Source organism: Triturus cristatus, chromosome 8 (genome assembly GCF_964204655.1).
Source record: "Triturus cristatus chromosome 8, aTriCri1.1, whole genome shotgun sequence".
Lineage (NCBI taxonomy): Eukaryota > Metazoa > Chordata > Amphibia > Caudata > Salamandridae > Triturus > Triturus cristatus.
The window spans coordinates 218,547,604-218,568,219 of NC_140591.1; the positions used below are offsets into that span (position 1 = coordinate 218,547,604).

The following is a 20,616-nucleotide window of genomic DNA, read 5'->3' on the forward strand; positions in this document are numbered from 1 at the left end:
CAACTGCGTCTTCTCTGGGGGATTTGACGTTTCTTCCCGGAGCAAGAATTAAAAACTTTGGTCCAATCTCTGGTTCTCTCTAGATTGGACTATTGCAATTCTCTTCTTACTGACCTCCCCAAATCCCACCTTTCCCCTCTTAAATCCGTTCTCCATTCAGCGTCTCGTTATGTCTTTGGGGCCAAAAGAAGTGACCACATCACACCCATTTTGTCTTCTCTTGGATGGCTTCCCATCGAGGCAAGATCAATCTCAAGACTGCCTGTATCACCCACAAAGCCTTACACACTTCCTCCCCTCTATACCTGGAGAATAAACTTAAAATCTCTGGAGGCTCCAGACCTTCTCGTAATGCGGAAAATTTACTGCTTGAGCCCCCTACCTTCAAAAGGGAAAGATCGATGGCTCAATCCTTCTCAGGCAATGCGGTCCGAATCAGAAACTCGCTTCCTCCACTTCTCCGTACCACCACCTCTACCCGGACCTTCAAAACTGACCTCAAATCTCTTCTCTTCCAAAGACACTTCCAGAACTAATACATCCCTTTTCATGTCCCTCTAGGAAGTTCTTTCAATATTGTAAATTTGTAATCTAGGCCTGTTACGTTCCTCATCCTAATGTGTTTTTGTTTTGTGTGATTCCCATCAATTTATTTTACTTTTCTTCTTTCTCATTTGTTTCTGTAACATGTACATTTTTAAAATTCTCCTCATGTATTGTACTTGGTTCTATTGTGAAGCGCTCTGACACCATTGGGTAAAGTCTGCCCTATATAAAAATGCATTAAATATAAAAAAAATATATATAAACAGGGCCGGACTGGGAAAACAAACCAGCATTAGCAATTCTGCTAGACCGGCCTCCGGGGGGAGGTGGGGGTAGGGGTGCTGCTGAGAAGCAGCACTGCTACTGCTTTAATGCTGCTGCCGCTCTTGCTACAGGAGGTCGATATTGTAGCTTTGCTGCAAGCCCGACCTACGGTATCAAAATCAGCCCCCACTGCTTGAAAACCAGCCCCACCCACTAGGAAATGCCCGCTACCCACTACGGTTAGTCCGGCCCTAGCTATAAAGCAGCCAGCTAAGGCCGCTTCATATCGGTTTTTTTATTGTCCTGTTACACACCCACTCCCCCTTTACCCACCCACACCTGCCCCCTGTTACCAACCACCACTCGATTGCCAAAGCCAATTGCTCGCCCATAGGTGACCCCTATTGGCTTTGCCAATGCTTTTTTGGAAAGTTTCTGAAAACGAGCAAAAGCTTTCCACCTGTTGCACTGGGAACCGATAGGAAGCCAGGTCTGTTTCTGTCCTCATAGAGACTTTTCAAAGAGGAGCACGAGTCTCCCACCTTTGCTGTATTTTGCTTTTTTTCCCTTTTAAACATGAGGGCAATAAAACACTGCTGCAGAGAGGGCAGAGAAGCAAGGTCCCTCTCTGGTTATTTTTAGAGACTTTCAAGACACTTGAGCAGGAGCTTTCCACCTCTGGGGTGTTTTGCTTCCTTCCAGAGCTATGTAAACATGTGGGCATAACACGCTTTTAAAGGGCCTGACAGGTTCCTCACTACCATAATAGGAGACAGCCAGTGGTTGAAGAGCATACAAATATAATGGAAGCTGGGAACCTGTGTGCAATGGAGGCGAACGTCGGTGAGTGTGAGGCGCGGTCAGGGACGGGGATAAAAGAACAAAATATTCTGTAATATTGTTCAACTTTCACCTTCGCCTGACTGCATCGAAAATAATACACACTCCTAAAATAAAAAAACAAATACAACTTAAACTAATCAGTGGAAGATGTACTCTTTTATTTTAGGAGAGCTCAGCTGCTTATTGTGATCCCTACAGATGCCAGTGCGTGTACCAGAGAGTCACAGAACTGAATCCTGGCTGGCGGAGTGGGTGGTAGTGACTTGTATATTTAGAGTGCCAAGAGGTCCCAACCCATGACAGGAAGCACTTTGACCAAGTCATATTTTAGAATTGTACTACACACTGTTTAAGATGTGAAAAAAGATTTAGAAGCATATGTACAAGCCCCGATCGCCACCACAACATCACCTAAAGTGACGTTGTGGTGGCGAAAGGGGCTGCGCCTTATGTACAAGGCAGCGTTAAACCACTTAACGTGGCTTAACGCTGCCTTGTATACAAGGCCCCCTTTCACGCTATGGTTAGCGTGAAAGGGGTGGGCAGTGGGTGTTGCGGTGGGCGTTGCACCGCAACACCCAATTATTTTGACGCGGCATCCTATGTACAAGTGTGGCGTACATAGGAGGCAGCGCCAAAATTAAGACCAGGTAAAAACTGGTCCTAAGATGGCGAAACGAGGAGAAATACACTATATCTCCTCGTTTTTGCTTTTTCCATGTGTGCTTGTGCAGCACACATGGAAAAAGCAAAATGCCATGGTTTGTTTATGTACAGGAAGGTGTCCCTTCCTGTTAATAAACAAACTTTTTTTTTAAATGCCATTTTGTAACTTTCATGTGTGCTGCATGAAGCAGCACGCATGAAAGTGCCAGAATGGCATTTATAGGATTGTTTATGTGCAGGAAGAGACACCTTCCTAAACATAAACAATCTTCCCCTGCCCGCAGACACCCTTGCACTCTGGTGCACCATATTCTTGTAAATATGGTGCAGCCTTGCGATTCAGAAGTGGAGGAGAGAGGCGTTAAGAGAGGAAGGCAAACGCCTCTCTCCTCCACTGCCTTGTACATATCCCCCTTAGTGTCTCAGATAAAACACATGCTTTCAAAATGTATATTTTAGTACTACGCAAATGGGCAGTAACTTGTGCAAGCATTTTTTATGTGTCTGTTAAAAGGACGCACTTCAGAACTCAGCCTTATATTGCCTTTCAAAAAATAAATCTAGATCACCACGAGGCTTCAAATGACTCCATCAATCACATTCTATTTTGGCTCCCACGTAGAGTTCACATTTGCTGATTAAAAATGGGTGCACATTAAGTTTCTTTCAGGCACCCTGGCGAGAATCCTTGCTTCTTCCTTAGAACCCTATAACTCCCTCAACTCCCCACCACCCTCCCAATCTGTTGCTTGAGCCGGAGGCGGAGACGCCTGAAGCCAGGCATTACATGTTCAGAAGGGTTGTTTTTTAATAGGAAATATTTTTGTAAATAAAAAAAAACGTGAACACATGTTGCCCATAGATCTCACCCACTTCGACGTCTTGATACTGTCATTCTTTAGATTGAGATATTTAGAATACTTGTGACAAATTCATATACCAAAAGTAGGAAGGCATATATATAATGCATGTTTGTCTAGTTTCCGTTGTTGGGCTTTTCTTTAACATTCTAATGCATTATGGGAGTTGTAATGTTGTTTTAATTCAGTTGGACCAACACAGCTGAAAACGGTTTTCTACCAGTACAACCCAGTACCGAGATGTTTGATACTCTTATATGTGTATAAATGAAGACACATTTGAACCACTTATTATGGGCTGCTGCAAAGATGCCACATAATTTTCACAGAGTTCTAATACATCATGTATTGATGCATAACACCAGCTGCGGCATATCCAGAGTCCACCATCAATCACAAGATAGAAGATTGATACTTACTGACCGCCCCCTGAGGCCTGGCACTGCGAAGCTCCTCGGGTACATGCAGGAAATACATTTCTCTGACCTTACTGACAGGACACCGGTAAAGATAAGATAAGACATACATGTGTGCTGACATCCTATCACTGCTTGCTACAGCCACAACAACACGGAATATTTAGTCAGTCCTCAAACCTACAGCTTACATGTTCCCAGGATCCCTACAGCGGGGACACTGTCGCTCATCACAGTCGTTGTGTTTGGTTAGGATTCTGAAGTGAGTGTAAATTGAATAGAGAAGCCTTGACTCCAGGATAATATTGAAGGTCATTGTGTAATGTACAGAAGATGTGCTTTGATCTCCTGAGTTGCAGGACACGGGTAATAATACGATGATACGTGTGCACGTCCCATCGGTTGCATCAACCCTTCACTCCATGGTAAAGCCACTGACATACAGGACTGTGGAGCGCGCAGAACACTAGACCACGATGAACCCCTTAAATACAACACAAAAATACAATGTACAGTCAAGTAGTGGATGGAAGGTGGCAGGACAGCAATAACCAGAAAAGTACTAGCACCAGTACAGTGGGTTCCTACTGTCATAAACATATATTTATTGCATCCAATAGTGAATTTAGGGATGATCTACAAGGCCAGTCGGTGAGGTTATGTTATTTTAAATATAGGTGCAAAGCATACATTTGGCTCGCATTACTTCTTGCTGCAGACATATCAATGGCCACAGTGTACGCTTTATTTTGAGAACAACTTAACATCTTAGGAATGAACACTTACCGTGCTCAAGATTTGGAAACTCTGGAAAGGTCCATCAAATGAGTGGACAGCTCGAGTCAGTATTTGTGTCTCCAGCTTTCGGAATAGGAGAGAGGGATCCGTGCCATAACTTTCCTTGTGTGTTAAAAGTCTATTCTTTTGTCCACCAGCAGTAAGGTAGTAGTTGTTGCTAAAAAATCACATTACATTAAGTAAGGTACCATTAGGTAATGGGGCACAGAAAACAAAAACCTGTAGTGAGACAGGAAGGATACATACAGACCATTGGTTCTCATGACTGATGACATAATTGGTGGTGGTCATGAAGGTGGAGTCTATTTTAAGTATTTTCTTGAAGGTGGATAAAAATGGGGCTTTTTTCATCTGGGTGAGGAACACATTCCAGTTGGTAAACATCATTTACAACACATGCGATACGGCGCATGCCATTACAACGCGGTCATTATAATGACCGCGTTGTTACATTGCATACCATTACAATGTAAGTTGTTACAGCGACTTGCTGTAGGGGGCAGAAGGTGTTGGATTTTAAATCCAACACCTTCCCTACAGTTGCACAGACTGGAGTTGGAATAGTAAATTATACCATTTAAACTCCTATGCCCCCCCCCCCCACAGCAAGTCGTAATGACGTGCATTGTAATGATATGCGATGTAGCAATGCAGTTGCAGTAATGACCGTGTTTTAATGGCATGCGTTGTAAACACGTGCGTTGTAACGTGTCCTATTCATTCCAGTTCATAGGTGCATTTCCTGAGGGACAGTTTCCCAGTTGCAGGATGGGACGTTCAGTGATGTTTGAATATCGGTCTGGGGGTGCACTGGGAAATGTACGTCTTTGGCAAAAGAGACTGCGGCTTGATGCTTTCCGCTAGTGATGTAACTGCAACACCACGCGTGATGATAGCATTCCTTACAGACTCGCAGGTTACAACTTTAGTCAATGCTAAACTCCACTCAATTGGTGCAAAGTGTTATGATTATATGTGATGTGTTCTGAGACTTCACCGTGCACCAGTTGTAATTATGCTCTCTGCCATTATGAGATGTACTGTACGATTCTCGCTGCAAAACTTAATAAACAGATTTCTAAATAAATAGGTGCATTTCCTGAGAATGAATGCTTTGATGTGCTCGTGTCTGCAGATGGAAAATGAGATGCTTGGTCTGTATCAAAAATTCGCATAGATTTTGATGACAACGAGTCACAAAATTCACATCGTCTGGGACGACAGGTACGGAAACAATTTCCTCAGGTGACAGAAGAAATAAGCTTTGCTGGTGGCTGCCTCCATCTATGGTACACTGCATGGACTTGAACGAAAATAATCCCCAGGTTCTCCATTGTGGCATGACGTAGGAAAGTTACCTATAAACAAATCGCTCACTACAACTGGCTGGGTTTTTTCAGGATTCAGTTTCAAATGACTTATATTCTTGCAAAAGAAAATCCTGTTCATGCAGGTGTGCCGAAGATGTAGATTTATGAGACAAGCAGACGATAATCACTCCAAAAGTTGTTTTTTTTATCTGCAAGCATTCGAATTGAACAAGCATGAGGGTGAGGTACAAGTTAAATGATAAGGCTAGGGATGCAGGCCCTGTGGAATACTGCCTTAAACGTGAGGAAAATAAGGTCTAAAGAGGAACTACTGCAAAACAGAAGGATAGGTAGGACTTACATGTGGCTCGTAGGGTCCAGCAGTGACAACAGCTGCCACACCAGTCACCACAGCTATAACCACAGCAGGAGCTAAGGCAGCAGACACATCTCCCACCACAGGGCAGCAGACACATCTCCCACCACAGGGCAGCAGACACATCTCCCACCACAGGGCAGCAGACACATCTCCCACCACAGGGCAGCAGACACATCTCCCACCACAGGGCAGCAGACACATCTCCCACCACAGGGCAGCAGACACATCTCCCACCACAGGGCAGCAGACACATCTCCCACCACAGTAGGGATAACATTAGCAACAAAAGCTGTCACAGCAGCAGTAATCACAGCTGTCACGAAAGCAGTGACCACAGCAGCAACCAGAGCTATCACCTTTGTGTGGGCGATAACAGCTAACAGGAATCGGGCGAAACAGCAGTGGCGATAACTAGTACCTCAGTAGGAATCATAGAACAGCAGAATGCACTAGCACACGCGCAACACCGGCCACAAAACTGTCACCACAGCAGCAACAACATCTTCCACAAATGCCATCAACAATAGCTGCAAACATAGCAAGGGTTACAGGAGGCACCACAACTGTAACAACAGCATGGACCACAACAGTAACCACAGTGGTGGTGAAAGGTGCCGCCACTACAAGGACGACAGAAGTGACTGTGGCTTCACTGCCGCAGGGAACAGAGCAGTGGCCACCGCTGTCAAAATAGCAGGGATTACAGCTTCAGTTGCAGCTTCTGCCATGGCAGTGACAACTGCTGGAACAATGTCTTCTGCCATATCAGAAACCACAACAGCAACACCAGGATCTGCTCACGAACCACTACAGGTGCACACGCAACACCACTATAGTAGCAGCAATAATTCTAAACACAGCAGGGACCTCAACCACAGCAAGGGCAGCATTGGCTACTATAGGTGCAACCACAACAGGGACAGTGGCAAGCAACCACTGGAGTGGCCACACCAATGAACATAGCTGCCACCAAAGCACGAACAGTAGCAGCCAGAACAGGCAGGAACACTGCAGCTGTAACAGGGGCCATGGCAATAGCAGCTGCCACCACAGCAGGGACAACAGCAACAACACGAGCTGCTGCCACAACATCCACCACAGCTCTCACAAATGCCACCACCACAATTGCTGTAGTAGTAAATACATCTGCAAGCACAGCAGGGACCACAGGAGCGACCACAGCAGTGGCCTTAGCAGCCACTGCAGAAGCAACCAGCACAGTATTCACAGCAGCAGCAACAGCAGGAAAAACATAAGAAACAAAGAGATGCACTGTGAGATCATTTCAGTAAGAAATCAAAGGTAATTTGAAGCATAAGTAATCCCAAACAACAGACATTTCACCTTTTTCACTTTGTTGTACACTTTGATCACTTGTTGCTCACTACATTGAATTGCATTAACTAATATATAGTTCACTTATGAATTTTCCTTTGAACTGACTGGCATATTGATTTACAAATCACACAGCGCAGTGTAGAAAGTCACCTTGTTGCGCTGCATGATAAGGAAAGGACAGGAATGCGCCTTATCTAACATTATATAGCACCTTCCTCTCTTTTCCCTGTGCTGGTGCACAATGTGCTGCCTAGCCCCAACGCTGGCACCCCTTGCACTTGCATCATAAGCAGGATTGTTTTGTAAGCAGGATTGTTTTGTAAGCAGGATTGTTTTGTAAGCAGGATTGTTTTGTAAGCAGGATTGTTTTTGTGCAGGAAGGGATACCTACCTGCACAAAAACAATCCTGTGAGACATTTCCCTCTTTCTAAGTGTGCTGCAGAATCTTTAATAATCTGTTTTAAGTAAATATGCCTCTGAGTGTGTAGGAATTGGCTCATTGTTGCCACAGATGCATGGGCCAAAGAAACCACCACAGCTATAATTTCAATGGAGCACTGCAAGAATCACATCTGCTACTGCAGTAGCATCAGCAACAGCTGTCATGACAGCAGTGACCAGTGACACCTAACTGAGAAAAATAAACAAGCATTGGAAACGACAATAGCTCTGACTTTAATGTGCTTATGTAAACACAAACGTGGACAAATATGCAGAGGCTATTTGTGTCTTATCTCTCTTCCCCATGCCTCCTTCATTGCCTTGTATGTCTGTGCCCTGGCTTTTATTCCTCAAGCTTATGGTGCCACGCAGCAGATTATACAGCAAAATGTTACAAATAGCCTGGGCACATTTAAGCACATTTAGGGCCTGTTTTATGGCTCACTCTGCTCTGTCAACACTGCAGCACTGTGCTTGATTTACACAGGGGAAACATGGAATGTGGAGACGAACAGCGCACACTACCAACATAGGGGCTTATTTTTGAGCCCCTTGCACCACCGGTGTGTCACTGTTTCTGACGCACCGGCGGCATTGAATATGCACCACACTGCGACATATTTACAAAGTGATGCATCTAAGCAGATGCGTCACTTTATAAACCCCTGCGCTACATTATATCCGTGTCAGGGTGGGCGTTTCCTCCGCAAAAAAGGCTCGTAAAAGTGTTGCATGAAATCTATGAGATTTCACTGCTACACTTCTAGGACATCATTGCGTCGAATCCTTACGCCTGCCTCACACAGGCGTGAGACTGACGCAGGCCCTTTCGATGGGCCTTGCTGAAAGGACACATTGCTGGAGTTCCATCTGTTTGTAGACAAACCCCAGCAATGCGGCACTTTTGCGCCTACAGCTACATCAGGATTACTGGCGTATCTGAAAATCCTTGCGTCATGGATCTCCATACAGTAAATACGGCGCGCCCATGGTGTTGCAAGGAGGGCGCACTGAAAAGTGTTGCATCTCTGTTTTCGCGCAGCGATGCAGCATTTTTCATAAATGAGGACCACAGTGTATATGGATATAATATTCTATACAGCGTAGAGAAACATATCAGTAGTTGTGCTTACTATTTAGAAACTAAAGCGTTACATTCGTATTGGTGCGCTGAATGCAACAGCAGTGGCAAATGCCACCATCGGATCAGACCACGGTCTGCTTGGCCACCACCCGTCCACTCTGTAACAGTGGAGGCAGTAACTCAGCTTTTAAAGCCACCTTTAAAGATGGGGTGTCGAATGCAGATCTAGGCGGGCTGGATCTATCAGTATTACTTACATGTTACCTATATCAGTGTAAGCCAGCTGGTTTGAACGCTTTGCCTGTCAGTCAAGGTTCCTGTTCCTAGTGAGGTTTGCGCTGTACGAGTAACTATAGATAAATACATGCCAGATTTTCAAGATTACCACTATATGAAAGAGTTGCTTTTGAAGTAATTGTATTGATTTTTTTTCCCACTGTGGCGTGTATCTGGCCTTCCTCGACCTACATTGGACACCTCTTATTCAAATAATGTTATAGAATCTGTGTACCCTTATAGCTAAAGGGACATGTGGGCATGTCCGGTGCAAAACATATGTTTAGCAGGGGCATAACTCAGGCCCCTGAAGCCCCTGCAGCGTAGGAAGGCACTCAACCCTTCAAGGGCCCCCATTCAGCCCAAGGCCTAAGAATAAATGTGAGATGGGGGAGACTCGGGGGCCCCGTCCCACTCCGCAGGGAGGCCCCTTGGTCTTGCGTTACTACACTGATGTTTAGTACTAACGATTGCGCCAGTTGAACACATACATGCCTGCCACAAAAAGGCGGTATGGCGATTTTAAAAGACGTGTGTATTTCCCCTGCAGGCTCGGATCCATCGTTACCAGCAGGAGAAGCTCCCCGACTCCGACTCGGAGAGGACGGAGTTTGAACCCTCCGCCCTGAGGGAGAAGCTTCGTCAGAAAGATATTACTATAGCAACTATCATTAAAGACGCCCGCCTTCTGGAAGGGCAGCTAAAAGCGGAATTAGAAATGAAGGAAAAACAACTCTCCAAGCAACAGGTATGTGAATAGTCGCCACGGCTCTCCATCCATTAGCCGCGCACAGTGCTAGTTAATTATGTCTTGACAGGGGATAAAGGATTTGCGCATGCACGCCTGTGTCTGAAGGTTCAAGAACGCAGTAACACAACCCTGCAGTATCATCTGAGGGGGAAGAGACTGACGCTTTCCTCAATTCGAAATCTCTGCTGCAAATGTGCACTGTAACCTGCTTCACGAAGGGGTGTCAGTGTGGCTTCTCACGTGCTTAATTTGTAAAATAATAAGTGCCAGGGCTCTCTTCAGAAGGCAACTGCAGCTTGCACCACACATGCCCTTGACATGCTGCCAATGAAGGTAACAACACAGCTACTAACCTACAAGTGTGGCAAATCGGACTATTTCAGGCCCCCAAAGCTATAAGAACTAACTGTTGTTGTGGTCATCCCATATGAACCAGACAGCGCCACCTTGTGGCAGACTGTCACAAGCCCTGGTGTTTATAATTAAGTGGCAGTGCCAAGCACCAGAAACCACCGTCTCCAATTAAGCACTGGGCCTGCTCAGTAATGTTTATTTTTGCCTTTTAAAATTAACTCTAGTGCTGAAAAATAAATGTACAGCAGTACACCTCTTTTGTTCAACCAGTCGAAACACTTAGGCCCTTATTACGAGTTGAGGTATTTCTCCCGGAGAGATAAGTAAAATATACTTATAAAATATATGTTGTCTGCTTGCTTGAGAGTGAGATTGGGTTTATGTGAGATAGTGCCTGTATGTGTGATTGTGTGTCTGGGTGGGTAAGCATGTGTGTGAGAGAAAATGAGTTAGAGTCCATGAGAATAAGTGAGATTGAGTGTTAGTGAGTATGAGTGAGTCAGAGTGCGAATGAGTGAGAGTAAGTGTGATGCAAGCGAATGAGAGTGGGTGATAAAAAGAATTAATAAAAATGAGTGTGAGGGAGTGTAGTGAGCTTGAGTTAGAATGAGGGAGAGACAGTGCGTAAAGGAATTACGAGTGAGAATTATTGAGTCAGAGTAAGTGAGAATGCATTGAATAAGTGTAAGAGTGAGTGCAAGTCAGATTGAGTGAGAATGTAGTATTATGCTTGCAAGTCTGAGGTTGGTCTTGGCATTCTGAAGGTGCTTCTTAGATTCTAGAGGTACTCATGGCAAAATACTGGCACTGGCATTCTGGGGGCAATTCCTATCATGACAAAAACCTGTGATAAGATTCTGGCACTGGCATTCTGGGGACGATTCCTATCATCAATATAAAGGGTCAATGGGACCCAACCTCTGTGCACTGTTGCTGTTACCTATTGGTATGACAACATAATCAATTTTACCAACGTAAATTTGTGTGTTTACACCATAAATTAAATCCACAATAGACTTATAAGTTTGTTCAAATGTATTTACAAAATGATCTTCGAATATCAATTCGAAAATAATCAAAGAATGTCCATGAATCCTTCACTACAGGAATATTTTCAAATTAAATTCTTTCACTGGAGTTTTTCAAATTAAATCCATTCATATTGAATCAAAAAAATTTCAGATGCCCAATGCATTTCGAGTCGGACTGACTCTTCTTCAGGGGCTTCAATTCTAAAAAAGAATGAATGAATGAACATGGACAATATATACAACAGGTATGCTATAAGCATCTAACAAATCATGACTACACTAAAACATGACAGTGTTATGTCTTGGTTGCGTTACTAAGGCTATTCAAACATTAGCTCATAGAAAAAGCAAGAAAGATGAAAGCCTTCCGTTCACCATAAAAGTGTCACTAAAATAAACGCAACCGATTAAAACGAATGAAAGTGAGAAACACTTTCGTGCATCCATATATGTCTTCAAACTGCTAATGTGCCTAGCTCGACGAGCCAACCGTGAAACACCCATTGTATTTAAAAATGCCACAAGAATACCTTGATTCTCACGACAAAACCGCTGAAAAGCGAACCGCTAGAAGTGAGCCTGCAATCAAAAAAACACACTCGTACTTAAACCTCTGTGGGAGCGATAATGAAAAACATGACCTAATAGACTGAAATGTCAAGAAGTGATGGACTTTTACCAGAAAAGGCTGGGACACTCCAAAGATCTGGACCCTCTTGATCAACGTCAGGACAGGCTGGGGAATTCTTAACCGCGTCCTCGTCACTTTTGAGTACACTACTACCGATACCCGGAAATGCCCGTTCATGGCAGAAACACTGAAAACGGACTCTGATGCATCCAAAACAAACGCTGGGAGAAAAAAGGACCACAAGATATATCTACTACGAGTGACTCAATGGCCGCCATGTTATCACTGGTCTGTCCATGTATCTACTCATAAGAACCACAGTGAAAAACGTGAACTACACCTACTCCTGAAGTGGAGAATGAATTAAATAAAACAAAATAAATTAAAATACGAAGTGAGGTGAGGAAAATGAACTGAAAGTGAAAATAGGAGATGAAATTTGAGACAAAGAGAATATGAGCTTGTCAGATTTTTCTTGTGAAGCACACAGCAGTCAATACGCAAACACATGTCGAATAACAATCAATTGGTTCAGAAATTACAAATAACATGAATAATCTATACGATCATTGATTCCCTTGTCTATCAGGGTGTCAAGGCGTTTTATCCAGAATGTTTCCCTTTGAAGGAGAGCTCTAGTGATGTCCATACCAGAGTGATGTATGACTCTCTCTAACACTGAGAATTGAAGTTGAGCTATGCTGTGTCTTTCCTCTTGCCAATGAGTTGCTAAGCTACTACTTTTGTTTTTTGTTCTTATCGTACTCTTGTGCTCAGAGATGCATACTTTAATCTTGCGTTCAGTCTTGCCAACATATAGTTTCCCGCAAGGACACTTGATGTAATAAATTAGTTTTTCAGAGTTGCAATCAGAGTTATGGAACAATTTGATGATTTCTCCTGAATTTGGATGATATAACACATTACCCACAATGACGTTATTGCAGTGAATGCAATTCTGGCATTTTTTCATCCCTTTGAAGTTGGTGGCGAGTGGTTTTTGGGGAGAATGAATCAGTTCTTTCACATTCTTAGAGCGAGTGTAGGCAAATAGTGGAGTGTCGTTAAAGATGTTGTTGAAATCCGATTCATTCTGCAGTATTTCCCACCTTTTGATGATGATATTTTTAACCTTCTTAGAGCTAGTAGAGAATTTAGAAACAAAAACTTGTCTGGACTTTTGTTTACGAGGTTGAGGTTGGAATAAACACTCTCTTGTCAGTTTTTCAGTACGTGACTTGGCCTGCTCAATAACTTCTAGGGGATACCCTCTTTTGAGAAACAATTTCTGTTGTGATGAAAAGTGATTGCTCATGTCCTCAGGTTCAGAACAAATTCTTTTTATCCGCAAAAACTGTGAATAAGGTAGATTCTGTTTTAGATTGGGAGGATGAAAACTTTGGAAGTGCAAGGAATTGTTAGCATCAGTAGGTTTTCTGTGTACTTGTGTGTGGATCAGGTTGTCCCTGATAGTAAGAGTTACATCAAGATATACAATCGTCTTCTTGCTTATTTCATGAGTGAATTGGATATGGTCATCTACAGCGTTGAGAAGTTGAATTTTCTCATTCAAGAGCTCCTGGGTATTGGTCCAGAGAATGAAGATGTCGTCTATATATCTGCAGTAAAGCAGAGTGTTCCTGGTCCAGTCAACCTCGTTGTAAATATGGTCATGCTCGAATTTCGCCATGAATGTGTTGGCGTATGCAGGGGCCCCTGCAAAACCCATAGAAGTTCCTTGCTGTTGAAGGAAAAAAATATTTTCCCAATAAAAATAACTGTGATACAAACAAAAATGTAGAAGTTCAAGTAAAAAAACTTTATCAGCCCTTAAAGAGGATTGACGCAGCAAGGCCCACTCAACAGCTTCCATACCAGCAATGTGTGGCATGGAAGTGTAAAGCGATTTGACATCGATCGTACACAATAGAACTTCCTCAGTAAAAACTAAGGTTTCAAGTTTGGATAAAAAGTCTTTGGTATCTTTTATGTAGGATGGCCAGCTCTGAACGAAAGATTGTAAGAAATAATCTATATAATGACCAAGTGGTTCAAAGATGGTACCACATCCTGTAACGATTGGCCGCATGGGAGGGTTGTGCAAATCCTTGTGGATTTTGGGCAACATGTACAAAAGAGGTTTACGGGGATAATCCACAGTCAGAAATTGTTTAGTGGCACTTGTGATCCAACCCATCTCAAAGGCATGTTCTAAAATGCACTTAAGCGTGGTTTTAAGTTCGTGTATGGGGTCTCCATCTAACAGCAAGTATGTCTGTGGGTCAGTAACATGATCCCGTACTGCAGAACAATAAAAAGATTTATCCATTATGACAATGGCACCTCCTTTGTCCGCTTTTTGTACATGTATATCGTTATCATTTTGAATGGATCGCAACATTCGTATTTCATGTTTAGATAGATTAGTCTTTATGGTTTTGTTGAAATGTAGGTGATTGAGATCTTTTTTGACCAAATTCTCGAACGTGTCAAGTGTTTTATGAGAGATCGGAGCCTGAAATTTAGATTTCGGGCGAAACTCCAAAAATTCAGCCGCTTCTTTGTCTTACATAGGTGGTAACACATTCGTAAAAAAATGTCTTAGGCGTAAAACTCTCAAAAATTTGAACAGCGCTATTTCACATTCTAGAATGTTGGTGTCGTATGTGGGGACGAAGCCCAAACCTTTGTTGAGAACCTGAATTTGAGATGGAGTAAGTTCCTTTGAAGAGATGTTAATAACTAGATTTGTTTCTGGCTCTTTGTTCGACCTGCCTTTCCGACAGCTTCTCCTGGTTTTACGGATTTGGACGTTCCTGGTGGCTGACTTGAATCCAGGTCTTTGGACAAAAAATACACTGAACTAGAGGTGAATGCGGTTTCAGTACTCTCCTTTGAATGTAAACCACTATTTATTTGGCTTTTTGCTGAAGGTCTGGTTGTTTCAGTATCCAACTCGGTTGCCACACTCTCTTCTGAGGAAGTAGACTTTTTGAAATAAGGACGTCGCTGGGCATACACTTCCGCCCAGGTATAAACCTCATTCAGTTTATAATCCAAGGTATCTCGCTTATATTTCCGCAATTTTCCTTCTTGTAGTTCTTTGGTGTATTTGTCCAATCTAGCATTGATATCTTCAAGGGATTTTGTCCATTCGCTATCTTCCATTCGTGAGATTAAGTTATGTTTGATCTCATCAATTTCGGTGTTGATTTCTTTGATCGCTTTGGATAATTCTTCTACTAAAAGTAAAATCAAATCTAACGAACATTTATTTAGAATTGAAAACCATTTCTCCATGAAATCTTTATTAAGATGAAACCTAAGCAACATAGGTTTGATAGACAACCTCAGACCACGCGGAATCCTTTTGGCTCGGTGATATTGGACTAAAGTGGATGCGTGGAGACGCTGGTTGATTTCTCTTCTAACCAAGAACTCTAGTTGTTTTAATTGTTGAGTGATTGTGTTGCCATGCAAGTCAGATGCCTTAACTTCCTGTATTAATGAATAAATATCTGAAGCTTGTTCAGGTGTGTATGCAAGGGTGTTGGCCCTGTTATCAGTGAGACTAGAAATGGCGTCAAATGACATGATTGGGTGCTCTCTGCCAAAGACTGTGTGTGAAGAATCAACAATATGAAAACGGAAAGGCACACACTTCTTTAGAATACTTTTTCAAATCAACACAGTATTATAAAAAAAAAATGTGTTATGCTGAAAACTAAACTTTCATCATAAGCGTGCAACAGGGGAAGGCATGAAACAGTCAAACACATGCCACTTAAACCACATCAATATAAAGGGTCAATGGGACCCAACCTCTGTGCACTGTTGCTGTTACCTATTGGTATGACAACATAATCAATTTTACCAACGTAAATCGGAGTCCGTTTTCAGTGTTTCTGCCATGAACGGGCATTTCCGGGTATCGGTAGTAGTGTACTCAAAAGTGACGAGGACGCGGTTAAGAATTCCCCAGCCTGTCCTGACGTTGATCAAGAGGGTCCAGATCTTTGAAGTGTCCCAGCCTTTTCTCGTAACAGTCCATCACTTCTTGACATTTCAGTCTATTAGGTCATGTTTTTCATTATCGCTCCCACAGAGGTTTAAGTACGAGTGTGTTTTTTTGATTGCAGGCTCACTTCTAGCGGTTCGCTTTTCAGCGGTTTTGTCGTGAGAATCAAGGTATTCTTGTGGCATTTTTAAATACAATGGGTGTTTCACGGTTGGCTCGTCGAGCTAGGCACATTAGCAGTTTGAAGACATATATGGATGCACGAAAGTGTTTCTCACTTTCATTCGTTTTAATCGGTTGCGTTTATTTTAGTGACACTTTTATGGTGAACGGAAGGCTTTCATCTTTCTTGCTTTTTCTATGAGCTAATGTTTGAATAACCTTAGTAACGCAACGAAGACATAACACTGTCATGTTTTAGTGTAGTCATGATTTGTTAGATGCTTATAGCATACCTGTTGTATATATTGTCCATGTTCATTCATTCATTCTTTTTTAGAATTGAAGCCCCTGAAGAAGAGTCAGTCCGACTCGAAATGCATTGGGCATCTGAAGTTTTTTTTTATTCAATATGAATGGATTTAATTTGAAAAACTCCAGTGAAAGAATTTAATTTGAAAATATTCCTGTAGTGAAGGATTCATGGACATTCTTTGATTATTTTCGAATTGATATTCGAAGATCATTTTGTAAATACATTTGAACAAACTTATGAGTCTATTGTGGATTTAATTTATGGTGTAAACACACAAATTTACGTTGGTAAAATTGATTATGTTGTCATACCAATAGGTAACAGCAACAGTGCACAGAGGTTGGGTCCCATTGACCCTTTATATTGATGTGGTTTAAGTGGCATGTGTTTGACTGTTTCATGCCTTCCCCTGTTGCACGCTTATGATGAAAGTTTAGTTTTCAGCATAACAAAAACATTTTTTATAATACTGTGTTGATTTGAAAAAGTATTCTAAATAAGTGTGTGCCTCTCCGTTTTCATATTGTTGACGATTCCTATCATGACATAAACCTGTGATAAAATACTAGCACTGGCATACTGAAGTTCATTCCTGGCATAATAGGCACTCATGGGAAAATATTGGACATGGCAAACTAGAGGTAATTCTTGACATATGGGGTATATGTGGGAAAAGTATGGCATACTTGAATGAATTCTTGTCATGGGAGCCACCTGTGCTAGAATGCTGGTGCTAGCTCTCGGAGGGAATTGTAGGTATAAGGGATGAGATCCATGGCACAAGAGAGAGAAGCAACCATGACCAGTGCTGGCCTTGACCCTCTAGGAGGTACCGTTTGACATACGGAGGCTATCATAACACATTTTGCAAAAAACTGAGTCAATGCCTGGGAAGGTACCATTAGTTTGTCAGACTATGGAAGATCTTTAATATTTGATTAGTTCCCTTTCAGAACCCATGGCTTTTTAGCAAATGTATTTGAAAATCTTGCTTTAAAATGTACCATTTGACCCAATTTTTTGCAAACTTTCTTTGGGGAAGAAGCCCCGAATCCATTCAGAAGAGATCTGTCTCGCTTGCTCGCTAGAATTCAGGGCCAGTTTTATATCCCACCACTTTTCAGTATCAAATAGGCACCATAAAATAGGTGGTATCTAAAAAAGACATTTGTCTGTGTTGTGTTGCTATATTAATTTTACAGTTTTTATGTAACTTCTGCAATGTCAATTATTCATTGGCAGTTTCTCCTAAAGGGCGGCGGAGCATCGCCCTGCCTGCTGAGAGCACAGCAGATACATGTAAATAAATAATGGTCATTATTACCATTTTATCACAGGCGTGCGCTGTTCTAGCGCGAGTGCCAGAGTGTGAGTGCAGGGCGAGGCTGATGACAGCAGCAGGATCAGAATGACTTGTGAAACTGCCACTCTGGAGTGCGCATGTCAGATTGTCCGGCTGTTTTGCGATGGCCAGTTTGACATACTGCACCAATCCCAGCAGTATTAAACTGCCCTGGGAATTTCACGCAGAGTCACCAAGTTGCAAAATGAGCGCTGGGTTAGCCTGCTCAAACCAATCCTGGTGCTTCTCTCATGCTGAAAGCAGATCTTGGATTGGTTAGGTACGCGTTGGCTATAGGAAGTAAACCATCTTACGTTCCTTCCCTTCACTGTGGCCCAGCAGCAAAGCCCAGTCAGCCCTGAGCGCGTGCAGCACGCACCAGCCTCTGCCGTCACTTCCAGCCAGACTAAGCTGCAAGAGGTAAGCGCACATCAAGAAGCAGCTGTGCGCTTGTTTACTGTGCTTTTAACTTATCTGACGAAGGGGGGTTTGAAGCTGGGGAGTTTGTTGGAGTTATTCCTGCCAGTAGCTGTTATTTTTGCTGCGCCACCCATTCAGTAGGGAAGGACTCCTAGTCCCCTCTCCAGTGAATGTCACGCAAGCTGTGCCAGTGAGCACTGAAGGAACAATTCACAGGAAGATGGTGTTCTGTGGCTGTTCCTTTCACATAGACTAACAGTGGCAGCTGGGAATCTAAGCCTTTCAGTTATCACAGTCTTCAGGGAACTGTTGTAGAGTGGTAGTGAGGGAATTCATGAAGAAGGAGGCCATGGCTGGTGGGGGGGAATAAAACTGTCATTTCGGGCGCCATCAGCTGTAAAGCCGGCTCTGGTCGTGGATATCTGTAGCTGCTATACGTTTTCAGGACGATGCTTGGAAACTTTTAAGAATGCCTAAAATACGAAATCTGCACACCTGCAAGGCAGTAAACTTGAAGGTGCAGATTTTCAATGATTTTTAACAAATCTTCCTCCTTAATCTCCATATATGAGTTCATTTGCCTTCGCATTACAGAGATTGCTAGGATTTGAAGCTTGCAATTACGCTTTGTATGAGTTTCTGTTAGTATGTATGGATCCACATTTAGGTCCTAATTACAAGTTTCTGGGTACTGGGGTGGATTTACCGCATGGTAAATTCACATGCAAGTTTACCATTACCACACAGTAAATGTGACCCAGTGCACTGCAATTACACGTTAAGCCCCATGCAATAGGGAATGGCTGTGTGGGTCCAAGTCTCCATTAGTGATACCACACAGAATCCCCAAGTCCTTGGCATTCCACACATACATTTCTCACCTGTTCTGACAGGTAGCAAATGTATGAGGGGACTGCTTGGAGGGGTGGTGGGTGAGGGAGAGTTTGGGGCAGTAGGGTAGTGAAAAGGAAGGATATTACTGGCAAGTGGGACCCATGCTTGCCCTGTCGTCTGTAAAAAACAGCGAGAATGAGGCCAAAGCCTCATGCGATTTTACCACATGGAATTACCTACATTTCCACATGGCAAAACAAATGAAAACCAAGTGTGGAAAAACTGACTCACTTCAAGTGGAATTTCATGAGGTAACGCCACTTTGCCTGAGTCGTACTGAGGCCCTTGGTCATAATCTTGGGTTTATGTGACCCTCCCCCACCCATCTTCAGTCGGGTATCAGGTCAGCGACCACAATGTTCAAGTAAGTCAGACTTTGCCCACAAAATGACAGACTAGAGCCTGGGTGATCCACAGCGAACATTAGTTGTCACAATGAGCGCGCCCCGTGGTGACGCTGGATTACGTTATTCCCACAGAGCATCTAGTTCGCTTGAGGCTGGTGGATCCCATTATTGGTCCCAAAGTTATTACAGGGGTACATATAATGGACATCCAAAGGCAGAAACTTTACACATAACTAGCGAGCCTCTTTGAGGAATTTACTGCAAAAGGATTTATAGAAAGAGGTCAACACATCACACTTAGTAAATACGAGAGAGGATTACTTTGTTCTCCATCATCAGTATTCATGTCTGCTCATCAGTGGTTGTACTGCAGCCAAGTGACTCACTTTATACACATTTGTGGTGCTGATCCCTCTAAGCGCCTTAAGTGCCCTGTGTATTAACAAGGAACTGCTGCCTGCCTATCATTCACCACACTCATGTTTAGGATCTGTCCTATTCGGATCAGTACCAGATTAATTATCACTGACGAGGTGCGCATTTCATCATCTCTACCACGATTACATCTGAAGTATTTCTAGCTCTAATCAAGGGAAGGGTTAGAAATTAATTTGTTTTTAGAATGTTCACAGCTGGAATCCAGATTTGTTTTTTGACGAAGGATAATAGCATGCATAAAGGGCACAAAAATGTATTGCTATCAAATACCTGAGTATGTAATTTAATTGCTTCTAGATCTCCATAATGAATCACGACGCACTTAAAAAGGAAAATAAACACCTGAAAGAGCTGATAGAAAATCTGGAAGGCGCCCGCATCATGGCAATGAACTAAATGCACTAGGAAGAAAGCAGACTATGATTGTTTTAGAAACAGAGTGCCAGATGCACGTAGCACTGGTTGCAAAATAGGGGTTGCAATTTTTGCAACCGGTGTGGTATTTTGTGAACCGACCTATGTACTAATAGGTAGGATCGCAAAAATAGCGATTCCTAGTAGATTGCAATTCTAACTACTTCAGGAATATTAATGAGGGAAGCTGCAAATTGCGACCCACTAGGAATCGCAACCATTACAGGGATGGTGGTCTGCTGAGATCAGCAGACCACCATGTCTGTGAATGCTTTTAAA

The 20,616-nt window shown here is 42.9% G+C and overlaps 1 protein-coding gene across 5 annotated transcripts in view; it reads left to right on the forward strand.

The window, feature by feature from the left end:
* The window catches only part of DEUP1 (deuterosome assembly protein 1), a 425,119-nt gene that overhangs the window by 264,585 nt on the left and 139,918 nt on the right, over nt 1-20,616 (forward strand). For 4 of the 5 annotated variants that reach the window (XM_085624053.1, XM_085624056.1, XM_085624054.1 and 1 more), the window contains one exon: nt 9,773-9,970. The exons of the other annotated variant lie outside the window; for it this stretch is intronic. In XM_085624053.1, coding sequence (XP_085480179.1) covers nt 9,773-9,970 — 198 coding nt within the window. The remainder of the gene's footprint in view (nt 1-9,772; nt 9,971-20,616) is intronic. 5 annotated transcript variants of the gene reach the window in all.